Below are 24232 nucleotides of genomic sequence, written 5' to 3' on the forward strand. Positions count from 1 at the left end.
CTTTTTTTAATTATAAATTTAAATTCTGTATTTGTTTTTTTTTTTTTTTTTATACAATTTAAAATTATAATATGTTTCATATCTATGAAAAAATGAAATTGTACAATGGGGATTGGGTGGGTTTAATTTATTTTTACAAAAAATTAAATAATAATTATCATAATATTTTAACCCACTTACCAAGAGTTAATTCAAAACACAGTTGGTGTGGTAGTGTGTTAAAAAGAGAAATAATTTAATTTTACTAAAAAATTTTAAAAAATAATTATTTGCTGATACAATTAACTACAACTATTTTTATCACTTTGATAAACATCAATAGTTTTTATCTTTAATTAGATTTTTTTTAAAAATTTCGAAACACACCAATTTAAATTCACTAGCGTGTTGTTATATAAATAAACATATGTAGTGCTTAATAAAAATAAAATTTTCCAAAAGTAAAAACATTTTTTATAATTACCAAAAATTAAAAGTTACCACACACTCCTTACATCTATTTAATAAATTTTTATATGATTTAACTAAAAATTTCATAAAAAATATCACCTCACCACTGACCATCGAATTTTTAAATAGGAAACTTCATTTAAATCATTTAAAATAATAATTTTATTTAATATTTATGATTGTTTATCCACCAATTATATATATAAAAATAAAAAAAATTAAAAGTTAACACACCCATTTTTTTTTTTAAAAAAGGATATGTATCTAGATACTTTGTAAGTTGCAAAGTATCTAGATAACCAAAATTTCCTTTTTTATAAATATAAAAATGATATGATTATAATTATTGTTTGATTTAAATATAGTTGATTGCAATAAAAATAAGCTTTTTTTTTTATTTTTTTTTTATTTTTTTATTTTTTTTATTTTTTAAAATTTAATAAATAAATTTATTTACAGTTAATTACTTTACATAATAAATAATATTATAAAAACAACATTAGATTTGATTTGATTTGATGATTATTTTTTTTAATTTTTTTTAATTTTTTTTATGGGATCATTTCTTTAATTTTTTTAAGTGATTGGGTCACAGAGACGATCAATTGAGGTTCTGAATGGTTTGGAATAAGTTGATATAAAACACCAAATAAAATATCATAGTCATCAATTGACAGTGCTACTAAATCTTTTAATTGCTCTAATTTTTCATTACCTGAAAAAGTTTTACCCGAGGTTGTATTTTGGGGAAGTGGTGGTATTGGGTAAGTTGGTGGAATCAATGCTCTTAATTTTTCGATTTCCTATAATAATAAACAATTATTGTAATTAGTATTTTAATATTTTAAAGGTGTTTTAATTACATACCGGTTTAAGTTGCTTAAAAATGTTTGCAATACCAACACCTTCTTGAATTGAAACACATCTTAAAACTTGATTTTTAATTTTACCGATCTTTGGTCTAATTTCACCTCTGATAGTGGATATAACCCAGTTTTTAAGTGCAATGGTTTTGGTAATAACATCTTGATCAAGTTGTTGTTTTTGTTGTTGTGGTGAATCAATTGGATTGGCACCATTTGGTATTTTACTGGAATCTACAACAGAGTATTGTGGTGGTTGTTTTGGAGCTGTACTATTTAATGGAGTGGCTGATGTGTTTGTTGAAGGTGTGTGTTTTGGAATCTTTGAAATCTCTGGTAGTGAATAGCCTGAAAGTGCCATTCTCTTTTCAAGATACTCCATTAATTGATCATTACCCACTTTGTATTTCTTTATAATCTCTTCAGATTGAATTGGGTTACCTTCAATATTAATACCGGCACCTAGTTTTCCAAGACCTGGTATATTACCAATTGATAGTGGTAAATCAGTCAATTTATTATCCATAAGATTTAAAATAGTCAATCTAGTTAATCTTCCAATCTGGTTTGGTAATTCTACTAACTTTTTAATTAAATATATTAGTATATCAAAGGTTTTATATCTTTTATATGTAAACTATTTACCTTATTATTACCAAAATTAACTTCTAATAGTTTTGTCATTGTTGAAAAATCTTCGGGTAGTTTAACCAATTGGCAACCACCTGCATCTAAAATTTCTAACTGGGTTAAGCTTGAAAAGTTTGGTGGTAGTTTAGTTAATGGATTGCCTGAAATAATCAATTCTTCAAGTTTTGGTAAATTTGCAATTTCTGGGCATAACTCTGAAATTCTATTATTAGCAATTTCTAATTTTTCTAATGATACTAATTTACAAACCTCAGCCTGAAAATAATAAAAATATAAAAATGGTTAGATAGGTTTATTATTTTAATATAATTAACATATAGTGTTACTTACTGGTAATGAAATTAAATGGTTACCATTAATTGATAAAACTTTTAAAGTTGGTAAATCTAATGCTTCACCTGGTACAGTAAGAATGAAATTACCATTTAATGTTAGCTGGGTTAGTTTTTTAAATGAACTTAATGAAGGAAACATTTTAAATTGATTAAAACCTAAATCTAAATTATCGCAATGTGCTACATGTTCAAAAAGGAAATCTGGGAATTGTTCTAAACCAATAGCTGATAAATCGAAAATATCATTTTCATTTTCATATTTTGTAACTCTATTTAAAATAACAAAGGTTGTTAGAGATGATAAGTTTTCGATATATTTTTTTTTTTAAACTATTATTACCTATTATTAACTTCGGTTAACATATGAGTTGGAATTTTATCTTTAACAATATTCGAAGATTTAACTACTCTTGCTTTGATGCATATTTCTCCTTTGACAAAATCATCTTTATTTTGACGTGCTTGTAGAGGATACCAGGTGGCTGTATCATCTAATGAATTGATATCGATAAAACATTCACCCATAAAATCATCTGATGAAAATTGATCCCAATCTTGTAATAAAACATGTAATTTCTCATCCAATGGAGATAATCTCATTAAAAATGTTTCTCCCCATTTTGGATTTAATGATTTCTTTATTATTTTAGTTTTCTTTTTTTGTTGCCCAATTGAAAGTGTACAGTAACTTTATATAATAATAAAAAAAATGATTAGTATTTCCTAAGGCCCAACCCTATAAAAAATTAATAAAATTTTACTTACCTATCTGAAAAACCATTTGAATCACATGCTACTAGATCTCTTCCCTCAATAACTAAATTTTATTGTTTTTGCAATAATTTTTTTTATTTTTTTTTTTTATTTTGTTTTATTTAAATTTATTTAATTTTATTTTGAATAAAATTAGTATCTAGATACTATATATAATTGTAATGCTATATTATTATAATATAGTTGAATCATTATTATTTATAATTACCATTAACTTGTAATATATTCATTGTTTCGGAGACACCGTATTAACTATAATGTGATTGTTGTAACAATATTAATATGAATTTATTTCGATGGGTACAAAAATAAACTTTAAAAAATTTAAAAATTTTTTTTAATATATTTAAAAAAATTTTTTTTAAAAAAAAAAAAAAAAATTAAAAATAAAAAAAAAAAAATAAGGTTGGAATCAGTTATGGTATTTTAATTAAAATGAATATAAACAAAAAACAAAAAACAAAACCAATAATAAAACATAAACATTAATATTAAAAAAACAATAAAAAAAAAATTAAAAAAAAAAAAATTAAAAAAAAAAAACACCAATTACATCTTAAATCTGATTTTTGAAGTGAGTGAGTGTGGTTAATTTTTTAATATTGTGTGGATATATTTTATTTACATTAATAATATAATTAAATTAATATTATATTATATTATTATTTATTTATTGTTTATTATTTATTTATTATTTATTAAAATTATTTATTTTTTATGAAATAAATGCTCTTTTTAATTCGTCAAATTTAAACTCATCACCAGTACGAGGGTCAATTATTTTTCCTTGTTTCTCTCTCATTTCCACTAAAGAATTTTTAGAATAAACATTGCCATTTGGTAATACCATTGGATAATTTTCATCGTTCATTATTTCACCAGAGATTCTACAAACTAAACTTGAATGACTTTGAAGAGATACAGGTAAGGAAATTGCCAATTTTCTCCAAGCTTCATCGCATAGTGGGCATTGAATATTTGCTGAATTATGGTCTCCACATAATGATGTTTTTAATACAGATAAACCAGATTGCAAAGAAATATCCAACAAAGAACGTGTCGATAATGAGTGAAGTTGGAAATTTTCAGTTTTAAATTGATTAACCAGATCTGACCATCTTTGAGAATCTAATAATCTTCTATAACGTTCACATTTTGTATCCTTACCAAATATTAATGTTGCCATTGCTTGTTGAATTTCTTTCAAATTTGTTGAGGAGTGACCTGATAAATGAGTTTTTGCATAGTTTATTGCTTCGATAGTTTTATTCTTTTTAACTAATTCTATAAACTCTTGAATTCTAATATTAAATTCGAAAGTGCTATTGATTTTTTTTAATTTTGATTTATTTTCATTACACCAATTTAATGCTTCTGTACAATCAAATTTATTTAAACCCTCAACAACTCTTTTAGATGATAAAAATATTTCTATATCAATTAAATCCTATAAAAAAGCATAATAAAATAGTTATTAGTATTTTAAAAATATATATTATATTATAATTTAAATAACTTACCTTTAAATTTAATTGATTTGTTAGATCGATCGCGGTGTCGTAGTAACTTTGTCTTAATAAATAATCTATTATAATTCTATTAACCCTAGTCTCGTTATATCTTTCTCTATATGATTTTAAATTTTGATTATTTGTAGCTTGAGATAAATGATTAATTCTAGACTTTAATTTTTTAATTTGTAATTCTTCTTCACTCTTGGCATCTTCCATTGATCTTTTTAATTTTTGAACTCTAACTAATAATTTATCAATTGTCTTTATCGCATCATTACCAGTAATTGTTTCTCTTTTCTTATTTAATTCTGTTATTTGTGTAAGTACATTATTCATCTCTTTTTCTAAATTTTTTTGTGACCCTCTAAATGTTTTGTTTAAGCATTCTACTGGCACTTTTAGAAAAGATCTCTCTAATTGTACTTCTGCACCTATATCCTTATTTGACATGCTAATTTTTATCTATTTAATTTATTACTATGGTTTATCTTTGTATGTGTATCTATTTGTTATAAAATTTTAATTTGAAAAATTATAAAAAAAAAATAAATTAAAAAAAAAATTTATTTTTTAATTTTTTTAATTTTTTTTATAATAATTAAAAAAATTAAAAAATTAAAAAAGGGAATTTATTGTTATTATAAAGGTTTAATTTTATTTATTCATATGATAAAACGTTTATTATATATGATGCGAAAGGAACTAAAGTTCTTATTAGTGTGGTTGAAAAATATTCATATTCTACGATTGGAGATAAAAAGTTATCACATTCATTAAAGAATTCTTCGTATGGAGAATAAAGATTTGGTTTCTTTTTTAATTCACGGATATTGTCTGAGATTTGATTTAATAAACCTTCATGTTCTTTTGACTTTTCACCTTTTTGAATTAAAACTCTTTGTAAATATAATACACATGATCTTGCTGCCAAATGAGTTTGAACCATAATAGTCTTTGGTTTATTACTTGCAAAAAATGCTGAAATTTTATTAATAGTTGTTCCATAAAAAGTAGAAATCCAATCTTGTACATGTTCAATCTAAAAATAAAAATTAAATAAATGTTAATATCATTAAATTTAATTATAATATTATTATTATTATTATTATTATTATTATTATTATTATTATTATTATTATTATTATTATTATTATTATTATTATTATTATTATTAATTTTACTTACTTTATTCAATAAATGTTTGTTTCCTTTTATTACAACTGATGGGTGTGATAAAACTTTAATAACCAATAACCAAGTTAACCATAATTCATATTCATGGTTATTCCTAAATGTAATATTTGTAATGTTGTCAAGGAAATCTGATAAATTTAATCTATCACTACGTTGAGTCTGAATAACAACTATAAAGAGAAGAAGATGACAGTTTTCTTGAATACATTTCTTTATAAGAATTGAAGGGTTTTCGTCAGTATTTGGTAATACTAAATATTTATCTACCATTAAAGTCATTTGGTTATTTAAGCTATATTCAGCAGAGTCGGGAGCATCTGAATAGAATGACCTTAAAATATTCTCGACCACATTACAATAGTTTGATAATGAGCTACCAAGAGCCAAATGGGAAGCAGACATAATTTGCAGGCAAAGGTTCTTTGAACATGAGGAACAGAATTGAAGAATTAGAGCAGATATTTTATTATAAAGCTCTTTATTTGCACGATTATCAACAAGACCACTGGCTTCAAAAATAGCAAATTGAATGTTTGATTTCATTGGATATGAAACATCATCTAAACATGAGAGCATAACTTTAATAACTGATTTCATTCTTTGTTGAGGTCCAGAAATTTCTGTGGGCGAGTTCTTTAATACTTGGTTATCGGCTAATGAACGAATTAATGGCAGAAGAATGTTCTTCAATAGGGATTCTTGCTCGTTATAACTTAAAAACCAATAATTACGTGGTGTTTGAATGACCAAGTAAATTAAACTTCTAATCTCCAATGTTAAAGCGGTGGCTAACGAATAATTATCTAAAAACAATGTGATGTCTTTGAAATGATTTAAACACGACATTATATGGGCGTTTGGTTGTTTTGTTTTTGACTGCATTAAAGATGATCTTGTTAAAAGTTTGACAAATGCAGATCCATCAAATATTAAACTAGCTTCAGAGAGATCACCACACTTATACCAATCTAAATTTCCCTCGGTAGCTAAATTTAATCTAAATTCTGGTGATGTTATTTGGGTTCCATTTACGATTGAAATATACATACAAAGCTTTAAATAGTTTAATGCGGTTCTATTTGGAATTTTAGCCTGTTTAAATAGTAAGCTCCAATCTAATATTGAGAATAAAATTACCACAATATTGCCAAAGATGGTTTCTGAGATAATATAATTCATTTGATCAAGAGTTTCACTTGAAATAATATGGAACACAGCACTTGATAAACGAGAGTCAATAGCTAAGCCACCAAAGAAGTCTGTAATACAATCCAGGTAATCATTTGTTCTAATTTCTTTATCTACTGAATCAAAACCACTATAATAGTCATCTGATGAGAATGACGATGGTGATGATGATGATACTGGAGATGATGATGAAATGTTTTTATTGATGCTATTGTATGATTCCAATAATGGCACAAATGAATTAAAGAATACATCCCAGAGCATATTAACACTCTTTGGTACCAATACTATTAGATTTGTTAAAAGATTAATTGAGAGTCTAAAATCTTCTATTGATACAATGTTGCTAGTTGGTGATGGTTGTTTGGTTGAATTATTGATTGAAGATTTAATAGAGTTAATGACAATATCTCTAAGGTTATTTAAATGACCATCCAACATTCTTCCATTCATAAACTCATATGATAGAATATTATTCAACAAAAAGATACTTGTAAAAGATGGCACAGCGGTTTTAGGGTTGGTTAAATAATCTACTATTGACATAATAATTGAGGATCTTTTTTGTTCTGGATAATCTTTCAATATTGAATAGAATCCACTGTTTGGCGCTGAGTTTATTGTATTGCATGTACTTCTTGATGCACCATTCTTTAATAAAATATTTATAATGTTAAAAATTAAATTGATATCCCCTCTTAATAATTGGTTACTGATCATATCGACGGTATCGTTCAAAAATGAAATTTGGATGCAATATTCCAAAATACTTAATAAACAATTTTTTCCATTATTTAACCCTAATATCTATTAAATTTAATTAGCTTATATTAGTATTTAATTTACATTATTGTTTCAAGGTGTAATATGTAACTTACTGTTGGTACTCTTTCATTTAAATTAAATGATTTAATAACTTGTTTTAAATCTGACAATGATAGAACCTTTGGTAAATTTATAACAACTCTTTGGAAAATATCTATATATTCGGTAATTGATTCAATTCTGTTTGGTGAGAATAATTTAATAAAAATTGAATAATCTTTAAGACTATCTATATTTTCTATATCTTGATCTTTGTTTCTGTTGTTATTATTTTTGGTGATGATATTTAAATTCTTTGGTAAAAATGTATCTATTAAAAAGTATTGGTCCAAATTTTTATCAATAATTTGTTTACCAACGGTTAAGGCCAACTCTGTAAAGAATGGAATAAATATAGATTTGTGTATACTATCTTGATAATCTGACATTAATGAGATTAAATACTTGAAGAAATCTTCTTTTTGTTGCACATTTATAAATTGCATTATAAAAAATTCATCCTCCATAATACTAGATAAAATTGAAAGTTGATGAATCTTTTCAAAAAAGCTATAAAAATCTTCATTAAATAATCTTCTATTCTCTGCAATTTGTTTTGAAATTTCATCATTAATAGTTGTTTTACGAATTTTAACTGCAATATTAATGCCAATACAAGTTGGTGATGAACATTTAATATTTTCTTAAAATAAAAATATTAGTAAATAGTAAAAAAAATCTATTATATAAAAACAATAATAATAAAAATAATACTTACGATTGTGTTGAAGTGTTTCGGATGTATACAAATTTTCACTTTTTGTGAGAAAATCTTTATCTTCATTTAGAATTGATTTTGATAATGATTTGCTTTGACCTAAATATTGTCTTACATCCCTAAAAATCTTTAATGAATCGATGTTTCTTTCTTTATTTTCTAACAATGATTGCGAAATATTTTTACAAACTTCAATAAAACCATTATACTTTTCAAGCTCTTCTTTAATTCTTGATTGATTACTATTTGTGTTGGATTGTTGGTTTTTATTTACAAACAAAAATTTCGAAACTAACTCGTCAATTGGTAAGTTAATATTTTGATTTAATAGCCATCCTTTTTGTTTATTGTCATACTGTACTGTATTAATTGCATCAAAGAAACCGAATGAAACTTGTTGTTTAACCAAATTATATAAATCGGTGTTTTGTGGATGAATTAATCTTCTTTGGTATGGTAAATTGGATTGAAGGTTCCATGAATCGAATGTTTCGAATGTTCTTTTAATGACTGGTAAAATTGGGCCTTTGTGAATTAAAGATTCAATGTGATTATGCAACGAATGTTTAAAGTCTGAACCAAGTGAATCAATTCCTGAATGAACACCATCATAATAAATAATCCAAAATTGTTCCCAAAATATTAGACTGAGTGGCTCAGATTTAAAAAGCAATGCCAATTCTTTAAACAGTGACATTGCTTCTTTTCTAGATGACGATGAAACAATTTGTTTAGTTGACACCGATGCTCTTGCTAATGCATATGTTATCCATGGTTTACGAATTGCCATCATTCCCAGTTTCTTAGTTGATGGAACAATATTTGGTGAATCTAATAAAATAGCGTCAATAACGGTCTTCATCAAGTCACTGCCATTGTTGGAAACCAAATCATTTAAAGATTTAAAGAATACACCAGATACCATAAAATTTAAGATTGTTAAATTCTCCTCACCCATAAGATTTGACTTTAAAAAGTATACCCATGCACTAATATTAGTTTCTAAATTGTTGCCCCTTTCAAGAATGGTATTTTGTTGTTGTGCAAGATGCGGTAGGAACCATGATCTCATTACACCAATTAAAACATTGAGGCCTGGAGAAAAATCATTTCTAGATTGAGTAATAAGATGAAATAATATATTAAACTCTTGTTGGATAATAAATGGAGTTGTTCTGAATATAAATACAACACTGCATAATATAATTGATGAGTATTCAAAATTGTTGCCACAGACTCTGGTAATTTTTGAAATGATTCTGCTAAGAATATCATAGGCTTCTTGAATATTTCCTTCCTTTTCTACAAATGAATTTGCCATTTGTAATTGCATTAAAATTTGAATGAATTCAAATAAACCATTGTCATGTGGGAAATCGATTGTATGTGGCTCTATTCTAATAATTTGTTCAATTATAGAGTTATTTGTATCTCTTGATAACAAAAGCTTGGAATTTAATAAAAAGTTTACAGTCCAATTATTATTTTGTTGTGGATGTTGATTTAAAATATTTGATTGTGGCGATAGATATTTACGAGCTCCAATTAAGAATAATGCAACTTTTAGACGCGAAATAGGAGTAACTCTATCCCAATTGGTATTATAAAATATTTTTTGAACTACTGTTGATGCAATTGAAATATTATTGGGTGTTAATTGAAATTGTGGAATATTATTGTTTGGATCTGGGAATAAAAGAGGACCAATTACAAGATTACATAAATTATCGATTTGAACAAACTCGCTGTCGTTTAACATTGGAATTTGGTTGTGTGTTAAAATCAAACCTAACCAATAAATCCCATCTCCAGACATATCCCAAAAGTACAATGGATTGTTAAAACTATTATGTGATGACTGTTGATATTTGAGTGGATCGACTTTGACTGGTTCAATAAATTGATAGAATGCCTCAAGATCCAAATATAATAAATTCTGAGATATATTAAACATGAATCTATTTACTAAATGTGGTGATGTTTGTAAGAGTATAAAAAGTTGGTTATAAATTTCTGATTTGAAAATTGGCCACATTCCTTGAATTAAATTTGCGGTACTAGAGTCAACGCCACCACCACTTAAAAAGTTTTGAGGTCTAGATACAAATGCAAAATAAAACAATTCATCCAATATCAATCTTGACAAATCATACTTTAAGCCACCATCGCTTACCATTTGATTTGAATCAGTTTTACCTGAAGACTGAGCAATTCTACGGAGCAATACTAATTGTGGGAACTTGGTGCTATTATTTAAAACTGCAACGGTTGGATCACTTTGATAAATATTTTCGACCAAATATTGATATCTAAATATAGTATGAAAGAATTGATTTCTTGAGTGCAACTTATCATTAAAACTTCGGTTAAAGTAATTTGATGGGGTAATAGTTAATTGGTAAATATCACAAAATATGCCACCCAGTAAATTTAAATCTACCAAATTGTTCCAATTTAATAATGGGACAACAGTTGTTGCAATCAATTGTGCAGGCCAAACTGATTTAAACAGTGTATTTAAACTTGCTAAATAAAATCCATTATTAAAATATGTTAAAACCTATATAATAAAAATAGATATAAAAATTATTAATATACGTTAAAGCAAAGATCCCTATAAATATAAAAATACTTACACAAAATATTTTTGAAATTAAAATTGATAATCTTAACATATTTTTTGAAATTGAAAAATTTAGACCTTTTCTAAGGGGCTCTAAAAGTTTTTCGTTGACGTCATAATTTGTTAAATATGAATCTGGTATATTTGTGAAATCGATTTGCATTAAAATATTGGTATATTGGGTTTCATTCAAAGTTGGTTTAAAATTTGGCTCTTCGTGGTGATAGAATAATTTTATTAACCAGTCACTTTCGAAGATATCTCTAAAACTTGGATGTACTAATGAGTAGCCCCATTCTAAAAACTGTGGATCAAAATTCTCTTTGAGGGATAGTAGAAAACTTTCAATATCACTATTTAAACCATTATTTTCATGGGGGTTGCTATCTTCATCAAGAGTAAATAAATCATTAATAAGAAGGTTACTGTTTCTGGTACCTTTATTTCCTGTTGATTTCTCTGAATATTTGAATAATAACATTGAAATTTGATTGACTATAGTTTGCAATTGATCCGGTAACTTTACTTGGTTGAAAACTTTTATAACCGACTTTAAAATATTTACAATAATTTGAAGCTTGTCCAAGTAAAAACCTTTATTCCCGATGCCACTGTTACTTTCACTATCACCCATAGACTCTATGTATTCTGTCAAATTATTTATATCTAAATTTTTGTATATATAATAATTTATTCTTAATTCGTTTAATGCTTTTGAAAAAAATCCAGCAATAACCTCGCTTGTATTATAACTATGATTTTGATTTAATAATGTCTTGAGCTGTCTAGCAATACCTTCGTTAATTGAATAATATTGATTTTTTATAGTCTTTTTGCACAATGAACCACATGGGCAATAATCTTGAACTGGTGTTGAATCGTCACGAAGTTCCCACAATTTTTTATAAAGCTCTCTTATTTCCAATTCATTTTTTTGTTTTTCTGATTGAATTGCTTCGTTTACAACGGTTGAATCTAATAGTTCATTTAAAAGGTTTTCGAATTTTCCTATTAAAAAATCACTATTTTGTGGTTGTTTTTTTTGTTGTTGCTGTTTTTGTGGTTGTGGTTGTGGTTGTGGTGGGGCTTGTGACGATAATAAAAACTCGATATTGTCAAATGGATTTAATTTTCTACCTGTATTTGGTGAGTGAGAAGGTTGCTGATCTAAATGTGGTGATTGGTGTTGTGGTAATTGTGGTTGTGGTGATTGATGGGATTGTAATAAATCGGTATTGAATATATTATTGTTGTTATTGTTATTATAATTAGTTGTGAAAAAATCTTGTTCAAATAAAAATGGGTTATTATTACTATTATTGTTATTATTGCTACTATTGTTATTTATGCCATTATTGTCGTTGTTAAAACTATTATTTGAAACAGTGTTTGGATTTGATTTAGGGCTAAATGGATCAAAATCAAATTCCAGATTATTGTTATTGTTATTGTTATTATTATTATTATTATTGTACATTTTATTTTACTTTTTATAATAAAAAATAAAATAAATAAAAAAGTAATGCGGAATGGATAAAAAAAAAAAAAAAGGGTAATGAAACAAAATAAAAAAAAAAAAATTAATTTAAAAATTTGATAATTTAAAAAAAAAAAAAAATTTAAATTTTTATTTTAAAAAATAAAAATAAAAAAGGAAATTAAGTCTTTCAAAAAAAAAAATTTATATATTAAATATATTGAATCAATTTAAATATAAATAGATGTAGTTATTTCTTGATATTGTTTTTTTATATGATATTGTTATTACTATCTTTATAAAATAAAAAAAAAAGATTTTTTTTTATTTTTTTTTTTAAAAAAATTAAATTTTTTATATTTTTTTTTTTTTAAAATTTTTTGTTATTTTTTTTAATTTTTTATAAATAAAACAAAATCATTTCTTTTTATCATTTGTTTAATCTATTTTCTTTTTTAAATTTTTTTTTTATTTTATAAAAAATAAACCAAACAATTGTTTTTTTTCAACAATATAAAAAAATATATTGTTTTTTAATTTATATTTTTTATTTATATAAACATTAAATAAATAATATCAATAACAATATCATTATCATTATCATTATCATTATTAATATCAATATCAGTATCAGTTTCAGCTTCAGTATCAATAACAATAAAAAATGACGACCAATAACCCACTTATACCAAATGAACACCCAGAGATATCAAATATAATTAATAATTTACAAAATAAAAAGATATTAGATTTAAAAGTATTTCTTGAAAATACTAAACAGTTTAGCGATTTTAGAAAACATTTAATAGAAAAGAATAAATACTCATTGGCATCAATGTTACAATGCTACGAATCAATCCAATCATTTAAACAATCATTTTTAGTCGATAACCCACCTTTCAATCTTAAATTAGCAAATGATATCATTTCCACATTTTTAGTTAAACCTGGCAGCATATCACCAAACTCTAGTTCAATTTTAACAAACCCTCCAGCAACCAATAATAGCAACCCATTATCAAACTCAAGCTCAAGTATTTCACCACCACCCTCAACTTCATTTTATATTGGATTTATTGATGCCAGCGTATATAATAGTTTAAAAATTTTATTAGATCCCCTTTGGCAAAAACCAAGCAACAGTACTCCAACAACTCCATTATCAGTATCAACAAACGCTACATCAACAACAAGTGGTCTTAATACAAGTGGTTCACTTTTTGATTCATCACCATTGGGTGGTGGTTTATTTCAAGATGATGATTCAGGTTTATTTGGTGAGAGTGACAGTAATAGCAATAACAATAGTAATAGTAATGATAATAATACCACCACAAGTGATAATATCAATAATAGTATTGCTGATAACAAATTAGACACATCAATAGAAGATCCAGAGGAACCTACCAAAGAACAAAAAAAGAAACAAAAAGAAATTAAAGATGATTTATCATCACACGTAACACATAACCTTTTTGATGTATTACAAGAATTTTTACTCTTCAAATTAGAAAATGAATACAAAAAATATATAAACTCAATCGTAAGTAATTTAGAACCATTGGTTTTTTTTGTTTCTTTGTTTCTTCTTTTTTTTTTATATTTTCGTCTGGTAAAAAAAATTAAAAAAAAATAAAAAAAATAAAAAAAATAAAAATTTTTTATTAAATTAAAAAATAAAATTTAAAAACGTATATTAACAACTTTCTTTTTTTTTTTTAATAAAATAATAATTTTATATCATATAAATATATTAGACAAACAATCAAATGACAGAAGTTTTAGATTCACCATTAACACCACAAAAAAATGATAAAGAAGACTCGATGAAATATTATATTAATAATCACCAACACCAACCAACAAATGTAGCAAACTTTAATAAATTAGAAGGCGAGAAAAATATTGTATGGTTTAATGACCAGGAATGTATGCCAGTATATTATATGGACTATATAACAGGAGAAACTATACCATCATTATTATATATAACAATTTTTAGATTTGTATTTGTCAACAAACTCACTTATAACGAACTATCATCAATACCACTAGCAACCGTTTATCGTGTCGATAAGGTTAATAATTTCAAAGTCGATTCTACTATATGTATATGGGGCAAAAATTTTAGAAGAATTGAATTTTTTGTATCCCAAAAAGATTTTTCAATACAACAACAACAGCAACTAATTTATGGTACTAATCATCACTATCACCATAGCTCATCAGATAACATGGATATCATTATGCCAATTATAACTAGAATGAGACAATTTGCTTTTCAAGATGTTCCAAATTTATTTGCTTTTAAATATTCCCCAAATAAACAAAAAATGCCAGATGGGTGGCGTGTCCATAGTGACTTTAAAGATTTTATGCGACAGGGTATTCTTTCAGAGGCACCAGGATCAAATAATAAATGGCGTTATTCAGATGTTAATATAGAACATGTCAATCCAACCTATCCAACACTTTTAGTGGTCCCACACAATATCAACGATGATGAAGTCCGTACCTGCATGAACTTTAGATCAAAAGGTCGTATTCCAGCCTTATCATGGATCAGTAGGGATGGTGTACCATTGGCTCGTTCATCCCAACCAATGGTTGGTATTACCAGGCAAAAATGCTCGGTTGATGAAAAATTAGTGGATGCTATCCGTTTAGCATGCCCAACAAAAAAATCCCTTTATCTCTTGGATGCACGTCCAAAAGCCAATGCTATTGCAAATGTTGCCAAAGGTATGGGTTATGAATTAAACTATAACTGTGATATAGAGTTCCTTGGAATTGCAAATATTCACTCTATGAGAGACTCTATTAACAAATTGGAATCATTTGTTCAATCAAACAATGATGAAAATTGGTTAAGTGGTCTCAATGAAACCAAATGGTTGGATCATGTACGTACTGTTCTTTTAGGTGTATCTAGGGCCTGTCTTTTAATAAACTATGGCCATCCAGTTTTATTACATTGTTCCGATGGCTGGGATCGTACTGCTCAACTTACATCACTAACTATGATGATACAAGACCCATACTACCGTACAATTGAAGGTCTTCAGGTTTTAATCGAAAAGGAATGGCTTTCATTTGGTCACTGTTTCATGAACCGTGTTAGACATGGTGACCGTAACTGCTACTCTGATAGCCAAAGATCCCCAATTTTCCTTCAATTCATCGATTGCGTTTTTCAATTAATGAACCAATACTATGATTACTTTGAATTCAACGAAAACTATTTAATTACAATTTTGGACGCTCTTTACTCATGTCAATTCGGTACCTTCCTTTGCAACAATGATAAAGAAAGATCCGCCATCAAAAAAGATACTGTGTCACTATGGAGTGTCATTAACTCCAATCCATTAGATCCCTTCAAAAACCCATTCTATAACAACAAGTCTCTCAAACCATACCACTTGCCAGAATGGAGAAGCGAACATATTGTTCTTTGGAAGAATTATTATTTAAGATATTGGAGAAACCCAATAAAAGAACCAATGAACTATCAAAATATTGCAATTTCGTTAAAATTAAAAAATGATGACTTATTAAAACAAATTCAAAGTTTATTAAATCAAAATTTTGAATTATCTAAAAAACTAGAAGATAATAATCAAACAAATAGTAATAATGAAAATAATAATGGCAATATTGATAATGAAAATAATAATAACGATAGCAACAATAATGATGAAAACAGTAACGAAAATAATAACAATGTGATCGAAAATAATTTAAATAATTTAAATTTAGATAACTCCCAAGAATAAAAAGAAAACATATAAAAAAAACATATAAATATTTTATAAAAAAAAAAAATTTTAACAACACAATTCCTTCTATACAATTATTTTTTTATTTTTTTTTATTTTTTATTTAAGATTTAATAATAAAAACAAAATTTGGTATTACCATATAAATAGATTATTGAAACAAATAATAAAGAAGAATTAGAAATTAGAAATAAAGATTGAAAAAAATAGTTTTTTTAAAAAAAAAGTTTTTTCTTTAATGATGATTTTGATATAATTTTAATAATAATTTAGTTTTGAGCAATTCTGGCTTCTCTTTGGGTCCAATATAAATCTTGGAATTTCCATCTATAACCATGGGCGGCATCATCAACTTTTTTAAAGTGAACAGTTTCCCATTCTTTATTTTCGGCAACTCTATTTCTTTTATCTTCTCTTTGTTTTTCTTCAAGATTTTGTTTTTCTTTGGCAGCAAGATCTAAATCACCGGCTTCAAGAGCAATACGATCTGTTCTAAGACGTGAATCGGTTGGTGGTAAAATCTTTCTATATTCATCATTGAGATCGATAACGTTTTGTTCGACCCATTTTGGGAATAAGAATTTATTGGTAATTGGTTCTTTGCTGGCTTCCCAAAGAGTGGTTGAAGTGGTTGAGGATGAACCATTGTCCATAACTTGGAATAATTGAAGGCTTTCATTCCATTTACCAGAGAGTCTATATCTAACATCATCTTCTGAATCTAAAATTTCACCAGTGACAGTGTAACGACCAGCACCTAACCAACCAGATTTGGCGAATTTGAGGACACATTTGCTACCAGTGGTGTGATTGGTAATGACTAAATCACCGTAATGATCTAACCATAATGAACCAATAATAATATTGTGACAACAGGTAACTAAATGGTTCCAAGTGTAGTGATCACCTGTTTTTTTATTGATAAAATGATTAACACCTTCAATTTCGACTTCTGAGCTGTTACCGTAGAATTTGGATTTTAATTCAGTTTCTAATTGAAGAATATAACTGTCAGAGGTGGTTTCTGAAACACCAATTGGTGGATGATGGCTAACTTGTTCGGCAATGAATTTGAATTCACCGTTTTTATCAACAATTTCAAAAGTTTCACCTAAAATTGGATTGAATGGTTTTCCTAAAATAAAAAAAAAAGGTTTTAGTATGGGGTGGTTTATTGTTAAATTTTATATAAAAACTTACTGGTTCTAATGGCAGTTGAATATAAAGCACAGTTGAATGCAGCTAAATAAGCTAAACATAAAAATTCGCTATCTTGTTTGGTAGCTTTGTTTAATAATTCGTTATATTGTAATGGTTCAGACATAACTTGAAGGAAAGATACTGGTTCGAAAATCCAGACTGGTAATGAAATTAATGAAGTAATATCTTTACCAATATATGAAGATAATTGTTTGAGTAAACCCTTTCTTTGTTCTGGTTCAATGTTACCTTCTTTGTTTTCACCACCGGCCTCTTCGACTTGTAAGTTTTCGGTACCACCTACAAGACCTTTCATATAATTTGTGAATCCTGAAAACATCTTTTTTTCTTCTTTATCTAATAATTATTGAGTTGAAAAAAAAATATATATAAAAAATTATTTGTTTTACTGTAATTTAATTTGTTTAAATTTGATATATTAAAAAAAAAAAAAATTAATTAATTAATTAATATATATTTATTAAATTTTAATTTTAATGATATGTGAAAGTTTAAATTATGATAACAAACAAAAAAAATCAAAACAAATTGAAAAAAAATAATAAAAAAATAAAAAAAAAAAAAATAATAAAATTGTCAAGAAAAAAAAAAAAAACAAAAAAATTTATAAAAAATAATAATTAAAAAAAAAGTTTCTTTACAAACTCGACAGAGGCAACCTTTTTTTTTAAAAAAAAAAAAAAAGTGTCACGTGATTGAAAGAAATCCGTTAAGGTGCACCTTATGGAGTTGGTATTACAAAGTGATATTCTTGCGCACAATGAAAAAAAAAATATGTATATATCTGTATGTTATTTCGTTGTTTTTTTTTTTTTTTAAATAAAATAAATTTAATGATATACCTTTAAAATTTATTGTACAAAATAAAAAAAACTATGTTGGTACTATTATAAGTTTATTATTATGTGTTGTTATAAAAATTTGTTATTCGCAATATTAAAAATAATACTAATAATAATAAATAAAATAAAAATAAAATTTTAAAAAAAAAATAATAATTTTTAAAAAAAAAAAAAATTATTAAAAAAAAAAAAATAAAATAAATTATATTTAAAATTTTATTGATTTTTATCTCTATATAAATAAAAAGTATATTACCTGTTATCTATTGTTAATAGCTAAAAATATAGGGTTGTATATTATTACAAATATAATATTATAAATTATAAAAAAAAAAAAATAAAAGAAATAAACTAAAATAAAATTTTAAAATGTTAAAGAAAAGAAAAAAAAAAAAAAAAAAAATAACGGTTAACAGGTGCTGTTTCAATATATATAAATTAATTTAAATTTTAATTTTTTTTTAATTTTTTAATTATTTTATTTTTTAATTATTTTTTTTAAAATTTTTTTTGGCAAATATTAATTCTTTTATTTGAAAAAAATATTTTTTTTACCACACCCAAATATTTTCTTTATTTTACTTTTATAGGTTATAAATATTAAAATCAAATCAAATCAATTGGATATTTCGAAATTCTTTTGATTACAATTTAAATGATTGTTTTTTTATCATTGTCATTCACAATAATAAAAGAAAAAATATTATTAAACAAAATATAAAATAATAATCTATTTTTTTTTCAGAAAATTGGCAATCAAAGGAGGAAAATTAAAATGGTTTTTATATTATAAAATTATTTACAGATAAATTAATTTTTAAATAAAGTTTTATTATTAAAAACTATTTTGTTTTTTATATTTAGTGATATTAATCTAAAAAACTTAACAATTTATTTTTTTATTTTTTTTTATTAAATTATTTATTTGTAATATATATTATTTTATTTTTTAAAGTTTAATTTTGGCTGGTTTATCTTTTGGTTTGATGAATAAAACAATGGCTGATAATATTGCCATGATGAAGATTGCGAAAATATAAACAAGCCAGAACCATTTTAGAATCTTGAGATTACGAACAGCTGTTTCAAAGAGTGAGTTAATAGCTGTGGTTGAAGTATATTGGGAGAATGCCATTGTACAGAACTGAGTAACTGAAACAGATGTTATTAAAATCAAACCAACGTTGAAAAGGAATGCATTCATCATAGTACCACCGACCCTCATTGGATGAATTGGGAAGAGGAAGAATAAACGTAAACCAAATTTGAAATTACCTTTGATTACACAGAATAATAAATAGAATGAAAGAAGACCATATACAATGGTACCTAAGAAACTCCAGGCATCATCGAGTGCCATTACCAATGAGTTGAGGAATGGGTGGAATGGTTCTGGTTGGGTAATCATATAGATGATAATATGAAGTAACCATGCTAAAGATATTACTAGGCAAACGAAACCACCGATGAATTGTGCATAATATAAAATAACTTTACCACCTTGTCTTTTGTATGAGATTTTAAGACGCTCATAATCTTCTTCAAGCAAAAAGACTGATTGACGGAAACGATTATAGTTTCTTCTATCACGTTTACTCATGATACCACCTGGTGAACGGGCATGAATGGTTCTTCCGATTTCTAAAAGCTCAATTGAACGGTCTCCAATCTTTTTCTTTCTTTCCAAATATTTATCATATGGGATTCTTTGTGGACGATTCTTGAAATCTGCAATCATATCGAATGGAAGTGCTACAATACCAATACCACCAAAGATAATGAATAATAACCAACCAAAGAAAGCAACCATTGTAATGATGAATAATGCAATACTGACACGGAATTGAAGGAACTCTTTATTTGAACGATATTCTATATAACCTGTACCATCTCCCGCCTTTGTGGAATTTTTGAATGCATTTAAAACTGTGCTATCTGTAGAAGCTGTACCCAGTATAAAAGCATATTTTGATGTGGCAATATTAATTGGTTTTCCTTCTGCATCAAGTGGTGGATCTTTGATTTTGAATCTAATTAATACATTTATAGTTGGTACCTCTGCAACACCAAAGAATACATATAATAAAATTGTAAGTGCAACAAAAACAAACATAATAGCAATTGTACCTTTTAATGCACCACCTAATTGACTACCACTACCTGGATCTGCTTCTTCTGATTCATAAAAGAACATTGCAAATGGACAAATTACGATTGCAAAACAACCAGTAATAATATAAACAACAATCCAAAGTGTCTCCATAGGGAACCCACCTTGTCCACCATTATTCGCCACATCCAATGGCAACATTAAAACACTAACTGCTGCCAAAGTTATCCCTAAAATCTAATTATTAAATAAATAATTTTATTAATAATTATTCACTATTTTTTTTTGCACTATAATAATAAAATGAATACTTACAACTATTCCTTTCGGGAAATATGCTACATTTTTATCGTCTGGGTGTTGAAAGTATACAATTAAATAAAGACTCCCCAACGCTACGAGTGCTGGTATAACAACAGCAACAATAATTAAGAATATATTAACCATTCTTAATATTTTTTATTTTTTTTTTATTTTTTTTTAGTTTTATATATACACAATTTTTATTCGATAACTAAAAAAAACTAAATAATTGTTTATTATTAATATGATGTTTTATATAAATAAATTAAAAAATAATAATAAAGGGTGAATATATTTTTTTAAAAAAAAATAAAAATAAAAATAAATTTAAAAATAAATACACCAATAAATTTTAAAAAAAAAAAAACTGATTGTATTTATACACCACATTAAAATGTAAACCTATTTATTTATTAAAAAAAATAATAAAAAAATATTAATTTTAAAATATAAATATTAATTTATAAAAAAAAACCAACTTTTTGACAATTTAAGAAAAAAAAAATACCATTTTAATTTTATAATTTTTATAAGAATATGAAATTTTAATAAATCATAACTTTGAATTATTTCAAAACAGCTCTAAATTAGGGGAATAAAACAAACTATAAATAAATAAAAATTATATATAAATCTAGTTTTATAAATAAAATTTTTTTAGTTATTTTTTTTTAATTAAATTATTATTTTTTTATTTTTTTTTTTATTTTTTATTTTTTTAAATTATTTATTTGTAATATATATTATTTTATTTTTTAAAGTTTAATTTTAGCTGGTTTATCTTTTGGTTTGATGAATAAAACAATGGCTGATAATACTGCCATGATGAAGATTGCGAAAATATAAACAAGCCAGAACCATTTTAGAATCTTGAGATTACGAACAGCTGTTTCAAAGAGTGAGTTAATAGCTGTGGTTGAGGTATATTGGGAGAATGCCATTGTACAGAACTGGGTAACTGAAACGGTGGTAATTAAAATCAAACCAACGTTGAAAAGGAATGCATTCATCATAGTACCACCGACCCTCATTGGATGAATTGGGAAGAGGAAGAATAAACGTAAACCAAATTTGAAATTACCTTTGATTACACAGAATAATAAATAGAATGAAAGAAGACCGTAAGCAATGGTACCTAAGAAACTCCAGGCATCATCGAGTGCCATTACCAATGAGTTGAGGAATGGGTGGAATGGTTCTGGTTGGGTAATCATATAGATGATAATGTGGAGGAGCCAGCCTAATGAAACACCTAAACAAACAAAACCACCGATGAATTGTGCATAATATAAAATAACTTTACCACCTTGTCTTTTGTATGAGATTTTAAGACGAGCATAATCTTCTTCGAGTAAAAAGACTGCTTGACGGAAACGATTGTAGTTTCTTCTATCACGTTTACTCATGATACCACCTGGTGAACGGGCTTGAATGGTTCTTCCGATTTCTAAAAGCTCAACTGAACGATCTCCAATCTTTTTCTTTCTTTCCAAATATTTATCATATGAAATACGTTGTGGACGATTCTTGAAATCTGCAATCATATCGAATGGAAGTGCTACAATACCAATACCACCAAAGATAATGAATAATAACCAACCAAAGAAAGCAACCATTGTAATGATGAATAATGCAATACTGACACGGAATTGAAGATAATCTTTTCTTGAACGATATTCGAGGTAATTTGTACCTAAACCTGGTATAGTTGAGTTCTTGTATTTGTCTAATGAACCTTTATCTGTTGCATCTGGACCCAAAATGAGTAAAAGTGGATAAATTTCTGATGCCTTATCATCGCCATCAATAACTGTTTGGAAATCAGCAGCTACGTAAGGAGTGTTATCACTTTTAAGTGGGTAGTCCTTAACTTTGAATCTTAATAAAACAGTAATAGTTGGAACTTCTGCAACACCAAAGAATACATATAATAAAATTGTAAGTGCAACAAAAACAAACATAATAGCAATTGTACCTTTTAATGCACCTCCTAATTGACTACCACTACCTGGATCTGCTTCTTCTGATTCATAAAAGAACATTGCAAATGGACAAATTACGATTGCAAAACAACCAGTTGCAATATAAACAACAATCCAAAGTGTATCCATAGGGAACCCACCTTGTCCACCATTATTCGCCACATCCAATGGCAACATTAATACAGCGACTGATGCTAAAGTTAACCCTAAAATCTATATAAAATAATTTTAATAAAATTAGATTATCAATATTAATTTAATTTAATTTTAACACATCCCAACTATTATTTCTATTATCATTATTTTGATTATTATTATTATTATTATTATTATTATTGAATTACTTACAACTATAACTTTCGGGAAATAGGCAACATTTTTATCATCTGGATGTTGGAAGTATACAATTAAATACAAACCTCCTAATGCTACAAGTGCTGGAATAACAACAGCAACAATAATTAAGAAGATATTAACCATTTCTTCTTGTATATATTTTGTTTATTATTTTTTATATTTTTTTTTCGAAGGATTATTAATAATACAATTTTTTCGATTATGAAAAAAAAAAAATAAAAATAATATCTAAAACAATAGTATATTTGTTAATCTATTATTATTATTATTTTATATATGTTAATTATACAAAAATTGATTTCTTGAATATATTAAAACACACCACAAAAAACAAATACCACACCACAAATATATAAATTTTTTTTTAAAAAAAAAAATAAAAACAAAACAAAACCAGAAATAACAATAAAAAAGTGATCTAAGATAATATATAAAATTAAAATATTTTATATAAGTATTTAGAGTTTATATAATGCGATTGTTTATATAAAAAAAAATTTAACGAAATAAAAAAAAAAAACATAAAAAATTTTAATAAAAAAATTTTAAAAAATTTTAAAAAAAAAAAAAAAAATAAAATTAATTTTTTTTTTTTTGATAACTTTTTTGGCACACCATGTGACAAATGCGTTGCAACGTCGCACTTATTCCATAATATGGTTTGATGTGTTTTCATAGAATTTGATTTCATACAAATGAAAAGGAGATGTGTCAAAAAAGAAATCATAAAACATTATTTTAATTAAACATTGGTATCAACTAAGCCTTATTTCATTTTTATTTTTACTTTAAATTTTTTTTTTATATTATTTATCATTATCATGAAACTAAACAAAAAAGTAATGAAGTATACATATAGCAACCAAAATGGTTAGTTGGGTGCTCATTTATAACTTATTTTATGGCTTTATTAACACCACACTTTTTCTTGAACATTTAAAAAATAAAAAAAAAAAATTTATTGGAAAAATTTTAAAATAAAACAGG

The 24232-nt window shown here is 25.6% G+C and overlaps 6 protein-coding genes across 6 annotated transcripts; 1 reads left to right on the forward strand and 5 right to left on the reverse strand.

Moving 5' to 3' along the window:
- Positions 1-821: 821 nt before the first annotated feature.
- DICPUDRAFT_54947 (uncharacterized protein) lies at positions 822-3371 on the reverse strand. The gene is made up of 7 exons (XM_003287607.1): positions 3282-3371; positions 3065-3116; positions 2640-2987; positions 2295-2568; positions 1959-2219; positions 1318-1896; positions 822-1253 (listed from the first exon to the last, which is right to left on the reverse strand). Exons 1-7 carry the CDS (start codon positions 3301-3303, stop codon positions 1002-1004), a joined length of 1788 nt encoding a protein of 595 aa, XP_003287655.1. The 5' UTR covers positions 3304-3371; the 3' UTR covers positions 822-1001.
- A 417-nt stretch (positions 3372-3788) lies between these two features.
- Positions 3789-5037, reverse strand: DICPUDRAFT_151775 (uncharacterized protein; the record flags this gene model as incomplete). Its single annotated transcript, XM_003287608.1, has 2 exons — positions 3789-4520; positions 4594-5037. The coding sequence occupies 2 exons, from the start codon at positions 5035-5037 to the stop codon at positions 3789-3791; spliced, it is 1176 nt and encodes a 391-aa protein (XP_003287656.1).
- A 208-nt stretch (positions 5038-5245) lies between these two features.
- DICPUDRAFT_151776 (uncharacterized protein) lies at positions 5246-12651 on the reverse strand (the record flags this gene model as incomplete). Its single annotated transcript, XM_003287609.1, has 5 exons — positions 5246-5626; positions 5773-7620; positions 7848-8476; positions 8552-11111; positions 11188-12651. 5 exons carry the CDS (start codon positions 12649-12651, stop codon positions 5246-5248), a joined length of 6882 nt encoding a protein of 2293 aa, XP_003287657.1.
- Positions 12652-13315: 664 nt separating this feature from the next.
- DICPUDRAFT_32762 (uncharacterized protein) lies at positions 13316-16427 on the forward strand (the record flags this gene model as incomplete). Its single annotated transcript, XM_003287595.1, has 3 exons — positions 13316-13988; positions 14028-14224; positions 14409-16427. 3 exons carry the CDS (start codon positions 13316-13318, stop codon positions 16425-16427), a joined length of 2889 nt encoding a protein of 962 aa, XP_003287643.1.
- Positions 16428-16492: 65 nt separating this feature from the next.
- DICPUDRAFT_91950 (uncharacterized protein) lies at positions 16493-18600 on the reverse strand. The gene is made up of 3 exons (XM_003287610.1): positions 18494-18600; positions 17631-18039; positions 16493-17565 (listed from the first exon to the last, which is right to left on the reverse strand). The coding sequence occupies exons 2-3, from the start codon at positions 17968-17970 to the stop codon at positions 16700-16702; spliced, it is 1206 nt and encodes a 401-aa protein (XP_003287658.1). The 5' UTR covers positions 17971-18039; positions 18494-18600; the 3' UTR covers positions 16493-16699.
- An 842-nt stretch (positions 18601-19442) lies between these two features.
- On the reverse strand, positions 19443-23728 carry DICPUDRAFT_54958 (uncharacterized protein; the record flags this gene model as incomplete). Its single annotated transcript, XM_003287611.1, has 2 exons — positions 23237-23728; positions 19443-20840 (listed from the first exon to the last, which is right to left on the reverse strand). The coding sequence occupies exons 1-2, from the start codon at positions 23366-23368 to the stop codon at positions 19443-19445; spliced, it is 1530 nt and encodes a 509-aa protein (XP_003287659.1). The 5' UTR covers positions 23369-23728.
- Between the last annotated feature and the right edge of the window lie 504 nt (positions 23729-24232).

This window comes from Dictyostelium purpureum (genome assembly GCF_000190715.1).
Source record: "Dictyostelium purpureum unplaced genomic scaffold DICPUscaffold_106, whole genome shotgun sequence".
Lineage (NCBI taxonomy): Eukaryota > Evosea > Eumycetozoa > Dictyosteliales > Dictyosteliaceae > Dictyostelium > Dictyostelium purpureum.